General features: G+C 40.2%; 1 protein-coding gene across 2 annotated transcripts in view; it reads left to right on the top strand.

Annotated features, from left to right (window-relative positions):
- The window catches only part of b4galnt4a (beta-1,4-N-acetyl-galactosaminyl transferase 4a), a 133,997-nt gene that overhangs the window by 59,220 nt on the left and 55,119 nt on the right, over positions 1-19,658 (top strand). For both annotated transcript variants that reach the window (XR_010326038.1, XM_064312073.1), the window contains exon 4: positions 14,364-14,462. Coding sequence is in view for 1 of the 2 variants with exons in the window: in XM_064312073.1 (XP_064168143.1) it covers positions 14,364-14,462 (99 nt within the window). In the remaining variant the exon portion in view is untranslated. The remainder of the gene's footprint in view (positions 1-14,363; positions 14,463-19,658) is intronic.

Genomic DNA, 19,658 nt, shown 5'->3' with positions numbered 1-19,658 from the left:
GAACCACAGAATTTCAGTTGTCTACCTGAGTGAATACATTTCGTGGTTCAGACAGGCCATGAGAGTCTAGCCTGGCTCCAGCTGAATCAGCTGATGGCTCAGCTGATTAGTGATGTCCAGCTATCACAGTCCATGCACATAACAGGGCGGTCTATTCAATCAACCTTTTCCTTCTCATGCTGCTACTAGACTGCCAGTCTAAACCTGCGTCCTTCTGCATTCATGCTTGCTGCATTATAAAAAAGACTGCTTGCATAACGCTTTCAGTACAGAGCCATACCACCAAACCATTTAAGATTGTTCATAAAAATTCTAACTTCGACGACAGTGGTCCTGACTGAAATGACAGGTTTCACACTGTTTTAACAATGTGTTCGCAGCCTGTCTACATCTCATAAGCGCAACATTGTTTTCACAACATTCCTCAACCTAAAATTATTATTTGACTTCCTGGGTTGCCTATAAACATGCTGGGAAGGAACTACTTTGGCTTCTGGATAGGGTTTGGGTGTTATGGGGTCTGAAAAGACCCATTTGATCATTTTTATGTGCCACCTCTCCTGCAATGAGAGGGCATCTAGCGGTACATGGAAGACCTCTGTCTGGCTTTTATGCAGCCAAACGACCGTTAACAAGGCAAATCCAGTTCTCCATGAATGATGAGGTCTGCCTCAGAAAAGCTTCTCTTTCTCACATAGCCTAGTGGGGAGGAAGAAAAAAAACAAAATGGTGGCAAAGTAAATGTGATTTAAAAATATATTTTTTAGTGCTCACAGACTGTACGCATTCACGGCCAGGGAAGAAGAGTTTCACTTTCAGGGTGATCAGAAGAATGCCATAACGACTGCTAGAGCAAAGAGGGAGATAGCGAGGGATAAAGAGGGCAGGAGTGAGAGAGAACTCTGCAGGGAGGGGGGGGGGGGTGTAGGAGAGAGTCTGCCGTTGACAGGGTTGCAGAAGTGATGTGATCGGTCTCATCCAGTCTGTTCATCATTTTCCAGAAACTGCTCTCTGGTAGATGATTAAATGTCCCACTGGCAAGCAAAACTCCTGTAAAATATAATTTATCCTGTGCAGTCTCTGTGCTCTGTGGATGAACTTTGACGTGAGTATGTAGCCAGTGGTGACCAGGAGATGTTATGGGAAGGACTGTTTGATGTATAATATTGCTTTTTTAATTTATATTTTATTTTATTCCTGATCTTCCTTGAACTTGTTGATCTCCTGCTGCTGCCCCTCCTGCCCACATCAGGCAAAGATGGTAGACATGTGACTCTTGACACATGACACCTATTCTCGCTTCTATTTACATTGCAGATGCCAATTATACCAATTGCTGCCCATGTCATGAGAGGTAATGAGGTTAGTATGGTCTGGCCAGGAGTGGTCACAATGGAGCTAGCCGGCTTACCCCCATCTTTACCGGGGCAAGGCTGGGCCAGTTGTTATATTTTAGTTATATCTCCTCTGTCTATATTTTTTTTTTCAATAATTTTTGAGATGAAGGAAAATTTCCATTTTTATGCCATATTTAATGGACAACGATGTATTCTGATAGTAATAATTCTTATTGAGAGTGATGGGCAAAGGGGGAGAAACAGAAACATGATGAGGGAGAAAGCATCAGTAAATATGTTCATCTCATAGCTGACATTATTGTTACTGTTGATTTACATCATTTACATCTTTCGGCAAAACAGTATCTTTGTGTGACCGTTCCAATAAAACAAATTTGAATTTGCATTTGAATTTCAATTTGAGAGGGAGAAATAGAGAAGCTGCTTTAGATGGTGAACAGGAACAGGAAATGGGTTTCCCAGCCACTGAGTCCTTCTTTGGGTTTTTTGAGATAAAAGGAGAAAGCCTATCAATGTTGTACAATGTTGTACCCTGGCCAAAAGTTCACCTTGGCCTCTTTAAGGTTCTTTGGCGGGTACTTTTTTCCCATTGTGTTTTAAACACAAAGACTAAGCTTCAGTCTGTGGTGTTCTGAGACCTCCCTGAATGTCTGGGTGGGCGAGGTAAAGTGAGATTACTTTGTCATATGGGCTTGATCAATTCAACCTCCTGCCATTACTTTTTATAAGATTGGTTTTAGAACATCTTTTATCTGCCTTATTCATATACATATTTTAGTACTTACAGTGTAGTTTTACAACTGTTTTAATTTAAACTGAGTTCAAGAGGTTTCTGGGAAACAGTGTGGTACTGTTATTAGGGAACTTGAGGTTGAGGAGTTGCTTGTTCGATTTTCAGGTTTAGTGATTGCATTACTATATAATTAAAAACAGGGTTACTTCCTGCTTGCTTTTATTTCTTTGAAGTTTTATTTCTTTAAAGTACATTTTGTAGCCTACATTGTAAGGTTTGAGTCTTTGATGAAGCGCCTGTTGTCACTGACAATGCTACCGTAGCTACAGGAAATGGAGTGAGAAGCATCAGGACTGTTGACTGTTTCTGTTGACTGGGGCCGTTATACATTTGATTACAGCAAAATGCTTGTAGTTACCATACAAAACTGCCAAAAAATCACAGAAAGCTCTAAAAATTAGGAGCTGCCTGAATAAGATATAAATCATCGAATCAGTGACACCTGTGACAAACTCCCAGCAGTGGAAATAATTACTCATCTGTGAGAAATAGAAGATGACTACAACCTCCTATACAACGTTCTCATTTCACTCTGGCAGTAGTTAAGCGTCTTGCAACATTACATTGTTGCACTTGCACTTGATTTGATTTGATCAATTAACAATTGCCACCGCAGCTGGAATATCACAGCTGCCATTTTGTCATGCGCTGTCCATAGTGCTGGATACACTCTAATGCCACACCAGAAGCTGCATACATTTCCACACATCCTATGAAAATATTCAATGCACTAAACAGGAGTTTTTAAACTGCGTCTTTTAAGCTCTGCTTCATTGCAAAACAGGAATAATGTTATTAATAGGCAGTCCCATTCGCTGATTGTGTAATTACCTGTTGCCTTAGTGAATAAGACATCCATTTCACGCACACTGCGAACACACCAACGTACCCGCGTCCGGCCCCAATTTGCGCTGCAAGTTTTATGCCTGTAAATCTGGCCCTTGGTGTAAATCTTTTTTGAATGTAGTTCTGCTCTTACAGAAATGACATTCTATTATTTACTGTAAACATTTGGATTACTGAAAGAATAAATACAAATACATTTCTCAGAGATGTATTTAAAAGAAATGTATAGTGTATATATTTCCCTTTTTGTAAGCGTGAATTTCTTTGATGTAGGCTCTTCTGTTTTTAAGCCAAAGGGTTTAAATAAGAGCGCTGTGTGAACATCAGCCAGACGGGGGGAAAGAGAGGTCAGAGGAGGGAGGATGAAATTCACTTCAGGTAAGAAACGTGTCATTCTGGGCCATATCCTTCAACAGAGAAAATCTCACAATGCTGGACAAGGTTTATTTTTTTTGAGGAGAGATAGAACATGAAAAGAGAAAACTGAAAAGAAAAGAAAAGAGAATACAGGTGTCCTGGAGTGAGCTAACACTGAGAACTCAGCTTTTGGGTGGCCCTAAACAACACTGAACCAATGGGAACAGATTGTGGACCGGGGGGAAAAGCAATCATGGACAGAGAACCAGTACAAGAACAATGGCATCATGTGAATACCACACAATTAAAATATATCTTTAAAACATTTTTCTTTTACTTAAATTGTGTGACCCATTGATAGTTGTGGCCCTAAACAGCCACATAGAGCAGCTATGCCAGCAGGCCAGGGCTGTGTCAGAGAAAGTTCACCATAGGCCTACTGGCGTGTGGTGCGAAGGAGGTGGTTCTGGTCCTGGCTTAACCCAGCCTATTATATTGATTGTTGAGCACTGGCCACTCCATGTCTGTTTTAAAATGCTACGCTTGAGATTGCAAAGGTCAAATGTGTTCAAGTGTTCAATAGAGTGACCAGCAACCTTGAGAACACTGCTTGTTTTGAGACAGCACTTTTAGGCCATGGCCAAATCGCTATTTTTGAAATGTGTTAACCCGTTAGACACCAGTACTATCCATATAAGATTATTGGCAGTTTTTAAAAAGAAACCTCTCTTTTCACCAATAATCTGAACACATTATTATTTTATGCTTGTACATGTTTGTTACATGCTCCACTGAAAATTCTCAGGGACCTGCAGTTTTTTAAAAAAATCAGCATTTAAAAAGAGTTTGTTTTGTAAAGGAGACAGCCTGTCAATCTGTCTTGCATTACCCTGTCTGCATAGACACACAAAACAGCTTTAAAGCTGAACGTGTACTCTAAAACTATGTAAAAACTAAATAATCTTCACTTACATTTTTAAAACTCAAGTCTACATTCTACAGAGCTCACCTGTGTATTTACATTCCTCCCAGTTTCAGTACCTGGTTTCTTTTTTTGGCTCTCAAAGCTGAAGGAAGAAAACAAGCTTTGCAACAGGAACTAAACATCCTAAGGTGACATTGTCACATATCAAAAGAAACAAATTTAGCTCCTGCTATTTCCCAGTCTGGATCTGTTTAACAGTCTTGTCTTCTGAATGGTGATCAGAGCACATTGCAGTATTCCCAGCTTTGTGCAGTGTTCTCATTAAGGGCTTACAATCTTAGCAAGAGGTTGCATGTATAAGAATATTGGAGAATTGAGCTGTTGTGCCTGAATGTACTTAGCCTGATTGTTTTTCATTAAATGACCTTGTGTCCATTGATAACAGGTAAAATCTGCAATATCTGTATGTTGTTCTGGACAAGGGTGTCTGTTAAATAAATTAGTTAATCATTAGTGTATCTGCAGGTAGTGAACAAATGTGGAACAACAAGCGTATGCAAAGCAGTGGCCTCCCCACAAGTGTGGCTCATCCATTAATAAAGCAAAATCTTCCCAGCATACATAGGACCATGTATAAAGATTTATGACAGATTTGGTTGCCTGCCATTTTGGATTGAGATGCTGCAAGAGATGACCTTAGTGGCTTAGCAAAGCATGGTCATTGTTGGGCAATCACCACTGACTGCCAGTGACTTTCATTAATTTGTGGTAGAAATATGATAGACAGGAAAGGCTGTGTTGTTTTTTTAAGCTTACTGTAATTACACAGCTTCTGCTCACCAATCTTGGACAGACCTTGGTCAAATAATTATTTGAAATTTTCCATGATATCAGATCTTGTGTTGGTCTTGGAGTAAAAGTGTAATTTGTGTTATAATTATGTCATTTCTTACTTTTTATAATTTATTTTGAATATATTCAAATCAATATATTGAAATCAAAAAGACAGGAATATCAATTTCAAAACAGAGAGAAATAAGGTATACTGTAAAAATCAGCACAAGGGTGAAAAAAGAGAAAAAAAAGAACCAGTGGTGGCTAAAAGGTTCTTTGAAAAGTTTTCAAGCAGAGAAATTGAAAAAGTGTCAAGATGCAGAAAGTAATTGGACGGGTGCTGAGAAGAGGCTTTACTTTGTAACAATAAAGATATCACAGATACTCTTAGCAGCTACTTTGTCAGAGCTTCATCATGGAAAAGATTATAGCTGTGCCTAGAATTATATCAAATACCCAGGGGGGTTTCAGAGGATATTCAGATAAGGGATAAAGGGAAGGTGTTTTTAAAATTTTAAGTATGTCAGTATGCCTGTATGGCATACAAACATAATGAAAATTGTGCAAATACTTCTAAACCTCTCAAAAGGATTTGTGTTCCATCTTTTCAAATTTGAGTGGGTGTGAGTGTGTGGTCAGCAGGTGTGTGTTTATAGGCGTGCATTTCCTCCACATTCTCCCCCATTGGTTACCATCTTCCATTTTCCTGATGCTGCTACGCCCTGTATTAAAATCAGCTGCAGTATCTGTATCCAAGGCGCTTTACCTGAGTCCTGGTTCAGTCAGCCTGGTTGGCACAGAAAGAGCACCAGACACAGCCAGCTCCAAGGCCACATTAAATCAGAGCTAACCACAGAAATCCAGTGTTAATGGCGGGAGGGAGGTGGCGCAGAGCTGGAGGGGGGAGGGGCTGGGTTCTCAAACAAGGGGAGACGTGCTTACCACCCGTGGCATTTTCCCCTCTGTGTCAATGCACAGTAAAATGCCAAGGGGTCATCCTGCGCTGTTTGGATGCCCGATAAACCAGCCTGACATTTCCGTCATGAGCTGTCATGGAAACAGGCAGAGTTTGTGGGATGATGGTGTTGTGTTAGGCAGTTTGCATCCACTGACAGTTTGGGATATTAATTTTATGAAAGATTTAGGCTATCACTCAAAAACTAGACCCCAACCCAACCCACCCATAATAAATACATACATAAATAAATAAATAAATAAATAAATAAATAAATAAATAAATGTTCTTTAATGGGTTTTACAGAGGTGTGGTACGTGATTTGATATATTGTACTAGTGTCCACGAAAAAGTAAAGATTATTCCCCTCCCATAGATTAGGGTACACTGTGCTTCTGTCAATGCATTTTTATCGTAGACAATACATAATAAATACATGTGGCTAGCCTAAGCTCTGTAGATTTATTTTTCTCAGTAATCAACCTGTTACGTATTATATCTTTACCCCCGTGGTTGCTGTCATTGTGCTGGTAGAAGATCGTGACACTTGGTGTCCTTACACATTTTTGTTTTATTTATCACTTGATGTAATCTTCTGGCACCCCTCTCTCAGCATGCAATTCCCTCTGCACATGATTATTTACATGACATTTCTCTCTCTCCATCATTATCTGGTGCTTAATTTGCAAGGCAGCGTGGGAAGTGTAGTTTTTTCCAAAGAGAAAATGGGAGCCACCATCACTTACTCTAATGAGTAAGGGTAGAGATGGCAGTTACTCTCACTGCAGGTCAACCTCAGAGCTTGCCCTCGGCTTTGACCTTTAAAGTTGTTTGGGGGTATAAAAAGGCGTGACAACATGAAATGCTGCACAGACTCATTATCTGCGTTTACCACATTGATGGTTTTAATATTCAAACATATGCCTAAACAGAGCATTATTAGGCAAATAGATTCTTCAGCAAAAGAGCAAATACTGTGCTCATCTGATTAGCTGTCTGGTTTAATTAGTGGACGAAAGCTTTTGAAGTGAGAAATTTGCCTCTTGGTGTTTTTCCCCCCTTATTTTTTAAGTGGCAAAAACATTCCAAGACTGGAGTCTGTTGAAAAACTCTTTAGGCCGAGTAGGATGGTTTGACCTTTCTAATTAATGTCACATATTATCTCAACAGCATGGTTCTCATTCAAAATGAGAAAACCAGCATCCTTACTTCATTTGTCAACTTTATTTATTTAATTTTACTGTTCTGACTGAGTAGTACAATGCTTAAAAGCACAAAATCTCTTTTTTTATTATTGAATATTCTTTGTGCGTGTATATTTTTCTGTGTGGTTGTGTGCATGTGTGTGTTTCTGTATGTGTTTGTCTCTGTATGTGTTTGCATGCGTGTCTGGGAGATAGACTTTTCCAAAAGGTTCAGAGTCATTTTTTCGCACCTGTCACTCGGTGTTTAAACCCCTACAGTCCTACTTTGGGAAGCCAATGTGTATTGGTTAAATAATTTTTTTCCCAAAATCCAAAAATGGCACAGATGTACTTGGAAGATTCAAAAGATCTTTCCATAATGTGTTCGCTTTACAACAGATAAATCAATCACTTTAAATTTTGCTTCATTATCAACATAACAAAAAAGAAACTTTTTTCTTTCATGTATCACCTTCCATTATTACATTACATTCCTAGCATTGTGCAGACCCTCTTATCCAGAGCGACTTGCCCAACTCTGCATTTTACATATTCTTCATTTATACTGCTGGATATATACTGAAGCAATTCAGCTTGCCTTGCTCAAGCATACAACGGCAGTGTCCTACCTGGGATTCGACCCTGCAACCTTTGGGTTGCAAGCCCAGATCCATTCCATAACCATTATACTACACTGCTGCCACTATGCTGCTATGGTAGCTATTTTTAGCAGTAGGAACTGAGATGAATTCATACTTCAAACGCAACACTAGATCATGCTTCTAAAAATGTCATCACAGCGTGTCTCCATCATTTTTTATGCTGGCTCTATTTCTAATCATCTCTAGTTTTTATGCACAGCATAATATAAAAAGACGCATAACTTAGCACTCCTTCAATATAAGTTTTATCACGTCTAGATAATAACTGTTGTCAGAAGAACACTTTCACCAGCCTGTGTGGTTATGGCCTGGCACAGATTTCCTGCATTATATTTAATTTTATTGCATTACTTTTGCTTTGACCGAAGTGAAAGAACTGGCAGTCGTCTCTTTTGCCATCTCAGCTGAAACCGAACAGCCGATAAGCTCCAGGACTCTCTTGCTCTCATTGTTAACCCCCCTCCTTTTTCTGGAGAAATGCTCCACTTGTCTGAAGATGTGAGGGAATGGGTCTTTGTAATGAGGGAAAAGTAAGCTGCTATCGGCAGTCTGCATTAGCTGTGCTGTATTGTTAAATCAAAGGCCTGTCTCCCTCTCGACTGGTGCTCCAAGCACATCTCTGCAAAAGAGAAAGAGACTCCCAGTAAACATTACCTTTAGCATGTGAATTGCCTGTCTGTCTGAAGATCAGTCACAGAGAACAACAGACAGAGCACACTCTTCATTTTTTATATTTTTTATAAAAGAGATTGCACTTGTTTTTGTATTGTTTTGCTTTGTTTTGGCATTTCTAAGTATCCATATCTGAGTATCCACTGGAGATCACTGGAGCATGCACTGGGCTGACAGTAGGGAGATCATCTTAACCCATAATGCCCCTGGCCCTTTGAGAGCGAATGTCAGAAACTAATGACAAGTTCACGGCTGGTGAAGCATAGATGAAATGCTTGTTTTAAAACTGGGTCTCAAAGTTAAAAACAAAGCACAGTATGGTCCGATTGAATCTGAGACATTTTTCAGATGTGCCTCAGGTTCAGATAGTGTTTGCATGCTGAATTGCATTTGGGCTCTCATGGAATATTCCAGGTCTCCCACAATCCCATAACATTTCCCTGCTCTGGAAATGGCTATTTAGATGCTTGAGTGAATTTCGTGCAGCATTGCAGTGATTACTATGGCCTCTGAACCTTAAGGTCATAGGTTAAACTCCCAGTGTGTCCTGAGTGTTGTTGTACCTTGAGCAGGTACTTCACATTATATCCTCTTGATTTCAGATACCAATTACAAAGCAGCTGAGTGAGTGAGTTATAGAGTGCGTTAACAGGGAAAATTGTGAGAATGTTTATTGCTTGTGATAAATAAATTTGCTATAAAAGAATAATGTAATGCATTTCCCCTGTTTAAATGAAGTATGTCTTTGGGATTTTATGAGGTTTAATGAAGGGGAGAAAGTGGGATAAAGTCATTACTTTACTTGAGTTATTAACCTTTATTTCACAGGTTGCAGAAAATAAAAATGGGCTTGGACTATTTTGCTCTGCTTGGAGGCAGACACTCTAACATATGCCCCAGACTTCTGCATGTATGCTAGCCTCATTTGTAGTTAACGAGAGGCATTAATTAACCTTTCTGATACTGTGAAGTCCTGTTTCCAGCTGTTTCCCATTCCCAGAGTGCATCTGCGGGGTAGTGCCTTTGTTCTCCTCTGTAACCTGGCACAAGGAATTAGTTTCATTTTAATTTTTTAAGTTATCCAGCTCTCATTCCCACTCATTGTGCAGTGCAGTCTAAACTCGTCCTCTTCTGAAATAGACTTAAAATTGTGGATAGGAAGTTGGGGGTTTATTTGCAAACGTGGTGTTTTTCTATCTAACAATAGATACTGAACAGAAGTGATTGAGCTAAAACCATTCCAGACCCCTCACAGGTGATGCATGTAGCATAAATGTAACAGCAATGCATAGCTGAGTCTAAGAGGCTCAGACAAGTAAGGCAAGTAAGATGACTACAGCTGATAAAAACATGTAGCTTTTTTTTTTGCTATCCAGCAGTATCGTGATCAATAACTACTATACCATAAAACTGAATTAGATTTCCCCTTTTAAAGTTTTAGCAATATACTGCAGAGCTGCTGCAGAATGAGGCAGAGAATTCCTCTCTTCCTTGGACAACACTCTGGCCAGTTACAGTATGCATTGTCCTGTGGGACTCCCAGTAGCAGTTAGTGTAGGCACAATCTGGATTTAATGCTTGTGCCTTCTCCAAGTGACCCTTGTACAAACCTTTTACAGGGCTTGTACACAGTGTTTTTCCTTCTTAAGTTTAACATCCCTGAACATTACCTTCTAATTGTATCTTCAAGCTGCTGTTGAACTGGCTTTAAAAAAATGGCATCACGGTTCACCTGTGCTTTTATTACACAGTGTGTTACGCAAAAATGCTAAGGAGATGCTAGCAGTTGATTTATTATTTGGCTTTGCGTGATATAGTCTTCCTGTTCTCATTAAGTCATGGTAATTAAAAAGCCTGTATTTAGGAACCCAAAAATGGGCACGGTCTATAAATGCTTGGTATTTTATTTGTATAAAGTCTTTTGATTGGCTCATACATGTCAATGATTGACAGCACATGGTACTTCCACCAATTATAGGGGGTTGTGAACTCTGCATTTCATGTAATACTGCTAGGACCCTGATACTGAGAAGTTGGCAGCATGCACACAGCCATTGGCTGTGGTTCAAACTGCTTTTTATAGGGGTCACAGTGGTAGCATAGGATATTAGACAGGCTTCAGGCTTCATTCTGCAGAAGGAATATAGGCAGAGATGCTGAAATATACTGACTCTACAGCTCTGAGCATTAGCACAACAGGCCTCTTTGATACTTAAGTACAATCAATAAAACCAATAAACCAAATTTTACCATTAATACATGGCATTAATTATTGATTCTCATCTTAATTAAATATGTATTATTTGTTTTTTATTGCATGCATTGTTTTCTTTGTATTATGACATAACAAGCTCTGCTAAGATTCATTTCTACTATGCCACTAACCTAGCAATCTTTTTTTTTAAAGTCAGTATTTTAATATCATGCTACTGTTTGTTTGTTTTACTTGGAAAGTAATTGGCTGGCATTCCAGTTTAACCTTGTTAAATTCATTAAAGCTAAATGAAAGTACTATACATACAACAATAATACATACAATAAATGAAACTTTATGTGAATTCTCATAGCTAGTTACATTTATTTTCCCTTTATTTTAAATGTAGTACATTGAATAGACATTTTTCTTGTAAATGTTTTATCGGTTTGATTCATGTTTTGACACTTCTCTGTCCCAGTGGCTTAGGCCACCTATCTTCAGGTGTGTTCCTTAGTGTTCAGGATCCAGGTTATGTCTGTAGCCTTGCTGGTCTGCTAGGCTTTTGAAAGGCTAGCGGACCACTGGAGAATAAATCTTAAGGGAAACAAAGCATTTCCCAACACAAAGAAGAGAGAGGACACTGTTCTGCATATTAGTGTCAGCATCACCTCTGCCTCTGACTGCCAGCTCAATATTGACTTTGCCAAGCAGCATGATTCATTAATTGCAAAGGGATCACTACGGTGGGAGCTCACTCCTGTGAATACAAAGGACATAGAAAATTAATGTATAAATTCATTTGATGGGCACATTTACAGCATACAATATGCTTGATCATTCATGTGTGTTACAGGATATATTTTTTAACGTCAGTAGATTTATGATCACACTGCTTTCAGAGAATTTAATATACAGTTTAATATACAGTTCCTGTGCATGCAGATGTGATGAGGCTATTCTAGGCCATGATTAATTATTCATGTTTTTTCAGTAATCAGTTCCTCCATGTAGCAGTTACAAATTTGGGCATTGACAACATTAGATCATTTCTATTTTAAAAAGTTTTTAATGCACTAGGCCTGTTCTGGAAAGGGTCTTAAAGGCTACCGTAAAGGAGCTGATCAGTGCAATATGACACTTTTCAATTGACAATATTGCAATGCACAGTGATTTATATGAAATGGGGAAAAAATGCAACCAAAGCTTCTGGTGGCTATTCAACTGGATTGATGATCTCTCTAATCAGCTCAGCAGTAAATATGACACAGTTTACTTTCATGTTTAATGCACAAGGTCATACCTGAGCTCTACTTTTTTATATGAACCCAAATAAATTACAAAATGCCCTGGCATGATGAAATATGCTGCAATATAATCAGTAGAATCATCAGTGACAGAATGATTCAATCATGCCGTTTGCTAGGTAGCGTACGTCCAGTATAATTGATCTCATAACCAGAGATATTCTGGATAATAGCGAATTAGGTATAGGCCTACAGTTATTGGCTACTAATATCTAATGCAGACTCTCTTTTTTATTGTTTGTTTATGTATTTGACTGAGGTTAATTTATTGGGGGCAGCTTGCAGTGCATTAATATCCTGGAAGTACATAATTAGCTTACTGGAGGACAATTCTGTTTCCCATGCAATTCTTCCAATAAAGCATTGCTTGTACCTACAGTATATCGCAAAAGATTTGTACTATTTTTACAGAAGTTTATCTATAATTTTTTATTAATTCTTTGTGTGTATGTGTGTGCATGTGTGTGTGTGTGCGTTCGTGTGCGCGTGCTCGTGCGTGCATGCGTGTGTGCGCATGCATGCGTGTGTGTGTGTGTGTAATATATTCTTTTGAAGGAGCCTGTCGCCTTCGTGTATTCCCTGGCAGATATGAATAGAGCCAGCTGTCACATTTACTTGTCATTACAAGAGACAGCCCTTCATCTTTTAAACTTAGAAATGGCAAAGGTATAAAAAAAGAAAATTTGCGTGGCTGTCTGGGGACTTATTTTAGTTGCTCTTTTTTTTCCTCCGTCACTTATCCAGATGCTGTCCTGTACGTGACAAGACTTCCGCTCTTCAACCGTGAGGAGTCTTTAGGATTCTTGTCGCTTATTTGTTCTATTTTTTTAATGCCATTTCAAACAGCACACGTTTTTACCGTGCTGGTTTAAAACAAGGCGCAAGTTGAAAGGGACTCATGGGAACGGTACAAATTTTAGCAGGACTGCTGTTTTTCGAAAACATCCGCCTGACGTTCGCTCCTCAAGCAGCTGTAGCTGTCTGAAAACCAGTAGCCCTAAGTCTGCTGATTGGAGTGTGTCAGTTGGCAGTTAGGCCTACACTCTTGTGGTCGATGTAAGTTTGTGATATTTCATAAACAGAGATCCTTGTCATTTCCGCCATTGTCTACATAAGGCATTGTGCTCCGATCCCAGCTGGATGACGGGGATATATTTAGGATTACAACGAGAGTCTAACGCGGAGGATTAGAGGCGGATGGGGAGCGGCAGTCGATGCTGTAGTTGTAATTGTGACTTTGTGTCTAAGCTTTTCTCTGACCCTGACGCTATGGTTTGCTGCTTTAGAGGACACGTGATCATTTTCATTCCAGCAAACACAAAATATATTTAGGATTATTCTTCATGGTTATTATGACATAGTTTAAACTGTATGCCAGAGGCTTATTGTAGTTATGAGACTATGATTAACATCTGATTATGGGTGATCTGTTGGATTTCATAGGTTAATTTTCTTTAGCATGTTTAGCACAAGCCTGGATAATACTTATGTTGCTTGGAGGATGTAGATTGAAAGTCTGAACCAATTCATATTTTTCATGCAGGGCTTTTCTGTTGTGTCCATACACCACACCGGTCGAGAAAAAAAAAAACAGTGAAAGTGCACTGTTTTGCAGAAAGCACATTTTGTTTTTACCAAGGTGCTGTGCTACTGCTGCTGTTTATGTGTGACCACTGCAGCAGCCCATGGAGACAGGTCCAAGTTGTTGAGCCAGGTCAGGGCATCATCAGTCACAAGGTGGATTTCCTTGATACCCGGGGGAATTTCCTCAACATGCACTCATTCGCACGTGGAATGGCCTGTTCTTGGTGGCCACAGTCACATGCCCAGTTGTCCTGGACCTCCCAAGGACAACCCTCTTTGCTGACATCAAATCAGATATTAAAAAAGCAGAGCTGCTTTTCAACCAGTTTTTGTTTTCCTCTGAGAAAAGATGTCAAATTGAACAGAAGTAGCAAAGACATAAAGGGAGAAGAAAAAACTCTCCCTGCTGCCCTCTGTGCATAACAAAAAGTTATTATGAATCACTGTTTATGATTAATTCAGTAAGGCAGCAATTACTGGTTTGATGAGTCCCTTTGTGGTGGAACTTTGACTTACACATGCTTGGTAAAAAATAGATAAAAAAGCAAATAGCATACCCTTGCTTGTTCCCTGTATCTCCCTCTCTCTCTTAACCTCGCTATCTGTCTCTGAGTTCTTGTGTGTCAAGGCAATTAACATGTCTCTGTCTTTGAGTCGTGCGGTTTCTGGAAAAATGTTTTTTTCTTTTGTAGGAGGAAGAGTCCAATACATTGGAAGAGGATGGAAGAGACATAGCAGACATGAAGAAGTTTCTCGCCCAGAAGCTGAACAAGTTACCATGGAAGCCAGAGGTAAGACCATAGACTCTAGAAAAAAATATGGAAAAAGTAACTGTGACATCACCCATTTACTTTTTATGGATTTGTGAAAAGTGGTTTGAAACCGAGGAAGTGCAGTTTTCATGTCGCTATGTTGTTCAAAACTTGGGTGGGTCTTAGTCCTCCATTAAGCATGTGAAATCGCGAGCATCGTTGGGCTGAATGGTCTGTTCTCGTCATTATATTATGTTATATTATGTTATGTTATGTTAAATACTGCCCCCCTTCGCCCGAGTGATGCACAGTGACTCAGCAGTGATGCAAACGGTCTCTGATTCGTTTACAAAATATAAAAATATTGTCCAGAGGACACAATAACTAAAATAACAAGTCGCCACATGGGGAGACATTAGACAAAGACACCTATTGCGATTGCATGCTTTTCTGGGAAAAAATGTTTGACTTCGTATTTTGTACCATTGGCTTACATTGAAATGGGTGGCTGATAGAACTATACTGCAACCAGATGCCTTGGTGCTAGTGAGCAACATTTGTCAACAAGACAAGGAAGTGAGCTTCAAAAACAAAGCTCGTTTTTGGCTGCTTGGATAAAAACACAAGCAATTTTTGACATTTTCTCATTTCAAAATCCTGACACGAGTGCACTGTATATATTTATTTTCCAGTTTTGGAAGTTGATTTTTTTTGTGTTGTTCATTCAAGTCTGGAAAGATTGGGAAAATGCCACTTTGACCAGTCCTGTATGTGTTATTTAAAAAAGAAACACAGAGCCGTCACCCTCGAGGTGAAAAGAACTGTCAGTGGCGCCTGTCTGTGGCATTTCTCAGTGCCATTGAGGCACATTTCATTTATCAGGAAAGGACACTTTTAAAAGTCATAAAGAGGAATGGGGACGGGCATTCTGACCCTGTCCTGGTTAGTCTCTGAGGTGTCTCTGCCACGCTCATGGTTGGCTTATGCCATGGTTACAGGGGCTCTACATTGTACCCCCCTCTTTGAGAGTCCCAATGTCCCAGGAGGGACTGCTTCTCGTTGGAATTACTGGGACAGGTGGTGCAGGAAGACCATGCTGGGAAGGCACTCCAGGATCACATGGCTACGCCATCCTTGTCACAAACACAGAAATTGAAGAGCGGCCCAGTTAAGTAACTGAATCAAACTCAAACCTATTGTCTGATCTGCAGGGATTTACACACCCGCTGCTGTCTCAGGGGATTGTGTACTGGCAGACCGCTAGACAGGGGACAGGCAGGTGGAGACAGGATTAATCAGCTTTCTCCTGGGGGGGTGGGGTGTCCAGCATCCAAGTCATCTTATAGAACATATGATAAATGCGCTCAACTGAAAATATACTCATACATTTAATGTGGTTGCTGAGTCTTAGGTAATAATGTGGGTGCTGAATCTTAGTTAACCCCTTAAGTAGCACCCCATTTTTTAACATAACCCTGAAAATGACATTCCCAAATAAAATGGTTACAATTCTTGAACCCTTTTGACTACAGGCATAATCGTGAACCCTTCTGAAAGGTAACCCTTGGGAGTTTGTTTTCCAATAGTCAGAATTACTCTAAATAGTACTGAAACAAAGTAACTAAAGCTCAAACACAGTGGAAGTGGAAGTTTTTCTCACCTAAAAGATATATATTTTTGTGTGGATACAGATGCTTGTGGCTGTGCCTGCTGGGTGTAGAAATACAATGCAGCCACAGCCCTAGAATCTATACAAACCGGAGATAACAACATTATTGTACACAGTACTTCTGGTGTGTACACAACGGCAAAACGGACAACAGTGATAATTCCTCTGGAGAATTTCTGAGTAAACGCTGGACGTTCTATCGAGGTTTTACCCAAGTTAGTACATATTCGGGGCTAAAAATGACAATGGATTTTGTTTGCTGGATTCTTACTGTGACAAGCATATCGAATTAATCGTGATTCGATGTCGCCTGTGGAGCTCCAAAAGGCAAAGAAGGTGAGGACCCCCCCAAGCTTGTTCTGCTACCCCACATGGTACAAAATAAGGAATGACAATGGCAATGAAGGACGCAATTCTTAACAGGCTAGTGAAATACATTAGTAAAATTTAGTTTAGTTTTTTTTTTGATGTAGAACAGTAAGGATTACCTTGGGCTGTTCTCTGAAAAACTGTTCTTTATTTTGTCTTTCTATTATCATTTGACATGTGCTGTATCTGTAATTGCAACTTGAAATAGGTTTTGTTTAATTTTGCTGGGAAAAGAAAGTCGATAAGTATTTGGAAACTGTCCCTGGGGGAAAAATGTGTCTTTGAGATGCCGAGCACACACCCTCAATAGATTTATACGAGTATGCTACTTGAACCACTGCTCTTCTGTTAAAAAATTTCAGACCAGTTCTTTGTGTATTAAAGTTCCTTTTAGATACACAAGAACCTGCTAGTGGAAGTATGTCGCAGGCTTGACCTACCTGACAGCTTCAGGAGTTGTATCAGCGCCCCATGATTTGGGTTCTGGCATGTAGAATAATGACAGGCTGGTACTGAGAGTCACAGTTCAGCTTCACATGAATGAGTCTGGTACTGAGTCAGAGTTCAGCTGGTACAGAGAGTCACAGTTCAGCTCTACATACATAAGTATGGCACTTAGTCACAGCTTAGCTCTACTTGCATAAGGCTAACTGAAAGAGTCTCACAGTTCAGCTGTTCAAATGTCGCAGTTCATGCTGAAAGAGTCCCAGTCGAGCATCCATATGAAAATTCACGGTTCAGACTCAGAGCCAGAGTACCGCTGTGGCTGCCAAACCCCATTACCCGGTAATGCAGATCTCAGCTGAGGCTGGCTGGCTCATTACTCCTAACATTAATTATCTTTATAGAGTTTTGTGGCCCATATAACACAGGCCAAAGGGTGGTGGTGATTAGCATGTTTGTTTATTGCATGATAATCACACACATGACCAGGGTTCACATAACAGAGTCAATGGGCACATATCTCTGGTGTATCTCCCCTTATGGGATTAAAATACACTGCAGTGTAGTGAAATATACTTTCAAAATCAGAAAAGATATTGTGACACTTCATAATGTAGGGACAAGTATACTAATTATTGTAGTTTTAAGATATTGTCATATATTTTTCTAAAATTACATTGCAGTGAAAATGTTTATTTTTCAAAAAGTCCATGCATGTACTATATGCTGCAATATATTCCATTACTGTAAGGAAGTAATGCTTGATCGCTTTTAAAATGAAGCACTGTATATTCTCAGGGCCTTTTAGCTGAATGTGCAGAGGTGTTCGCTTGGCTTTTGTCACACCATCCAAAAAAATTGTGATGCCGACAAGTAAACTTGCTGCTCGATGCTAATGATACTGATTTGATATTTTTTTGTTAGTGAGTAGCCTTCCATTTCAGATTCTGTTCAGCATGAGTATTAATGTCTGTCTGTAAAGGTCCTCTCCTGTCAGGCCTGGCATTGTTGAAAATGTTTCTGGGGCAGTGATGCTGACTGTCACAGCTCCATGAGGCAGGAGGGGGAAGCAGATGGACGTTATGTTCTGCCCAGTGTGGAGGTCACACCCAGCTGGATCACTCCGTGTCCTTTTCTCAGAATTCTCTGTGGGCCAGGATTTGGTGTGGTTTATGTCTGCAAGGGGGTCTAAATCTCTTCTCAAAACACACTTCTTACACAAACTCATACTCCACACAAACACACTCCTCACAAACTCACTACTCACACAAACTAACATTTCTTACACAAACACACTCCTCACACGAACTCAGTCCTCACACAAACTTACGCTCCTCACACAAACTCACACTCCTCACATAAATTTACACTCTTTACACAAACTCACTACTCACACAAACTCACACTCCCCACACAAACTCACACTCCCCACACAAACTCACACTCCTTACACAAACTCACACTCCTTACACAGACACAGTCCTCCGCCCCCAGACTGTGTGAGCACAGCTATGATAGCTATGAAAGGCCAGGGCTGCCAAAAACCCTGAACCCTCACTGCCCCACTTTTCCAAAATATACCCTTCTACCCCAAACTCCTTCCTCCCCAATCTCCACACTCCACCCCTCTGGCCTTCATGAGTCCTGCCCCACTCTACTCCCCAATCCCCAGCTTCTCTGTTCCACACACACCTGGGTACCTGTTCACTGCTTCACACATACAGGAGGCCAAGCAGCCTAGAAGCCCAAAGGCCTAGAAGCCCAGAAGCCTAGTAGCCCAGAGGCCCAGAGGCCGAGAGGCGTAGGAGCCCTGCTGTTTTTAACTTGAGTATTCACGTCCCTCCTGTACTTTTAAAACCCAGGAATTTTTTTCCATTTGAGTTTTTGCCTGCTCTTCCTTTTACCAAACCACATAATTTCCAGTTCTTGTCCTCTGTTTGTGAAATGAGCAGACCTTATCTCCGTCTCACTCTCTTCCTCCACCTCTCCCTCTGCCCGCTCCGCCACGCTCCACCGGAGCAGCAGACGTCGGGGAGAGATGGAGAGGGTGACCGGGTGTGGGGATGACCTTTGTGTTCTCGGCGTGATTTACGAGCTCTCCACCTCCGGTTATCGAATGCCATTATGCTCCGTTTGAGAACGGCGAGGTGCGTGATGGACCTCCTGGAGGCCTCATCGGAGAACAATGAGGACAGGGCTCTAATGGGCTTGGATCTGCGCTGGCTCATCCATCCTACATCTGCCTGCCGTTTTCAATAACCCCATTTTTAATGGGGACTTTTTTGTATATCAATAGGCCTCATCTAGCCAAACTTGACAGTAAATAAGTGGATCAATCTGAACACCTACCCACAATAAATTTTTTAATTTTAGGCATTTAGCAGAAGTTGTTATCCATTGAAACTTCCTCAGCTTACATTTTTTACATGTAGCCCATTAATACAGCTGGATATTTTACATAAGCAAGTCAGGTTAAGTACCTTGCTGAAGACTGACAAGCTCTGAATTAGAAGCCCAGTTTCCTAACCATTATGGTATGCTGCTGCCCTCCATGACCTAGTGCAGCCAATTGGTGATGCAGCAGTTTTTTAGGTTAATACTAAATAAAGTGTTATTAACAGCTTGAAACGTAATGAAACTGCATTGTTGATGGTTAATTACACAGGAATGAAATGTGTTATGAAGCAGGAAGGGCGGTGGGGTTGAAATGGAATTATTTATAAAACTCAGGCAAGCTTCTTACTAATAAAATA

This window comes from Anguilla rostrata, chromosome 16 (assembly GCF_018555375.3).
Source record: "Anguilla rostrata isolate EN2019 chromosome 16, ASM1855537v3, whole genome shotgun sequence".
NCBI classification, from domain to species: domain Eukaryota; kingdom Metazoa; phylum Chordata; class Actinopteri; order Anguilliformes; family Anguillidae; genus Anguilla; species Anguilla rostrata.
Note: the sequence above shows the minus strand (reverse complement) of the source record. Positions and strands in the feature narration are given on the sequence as shown.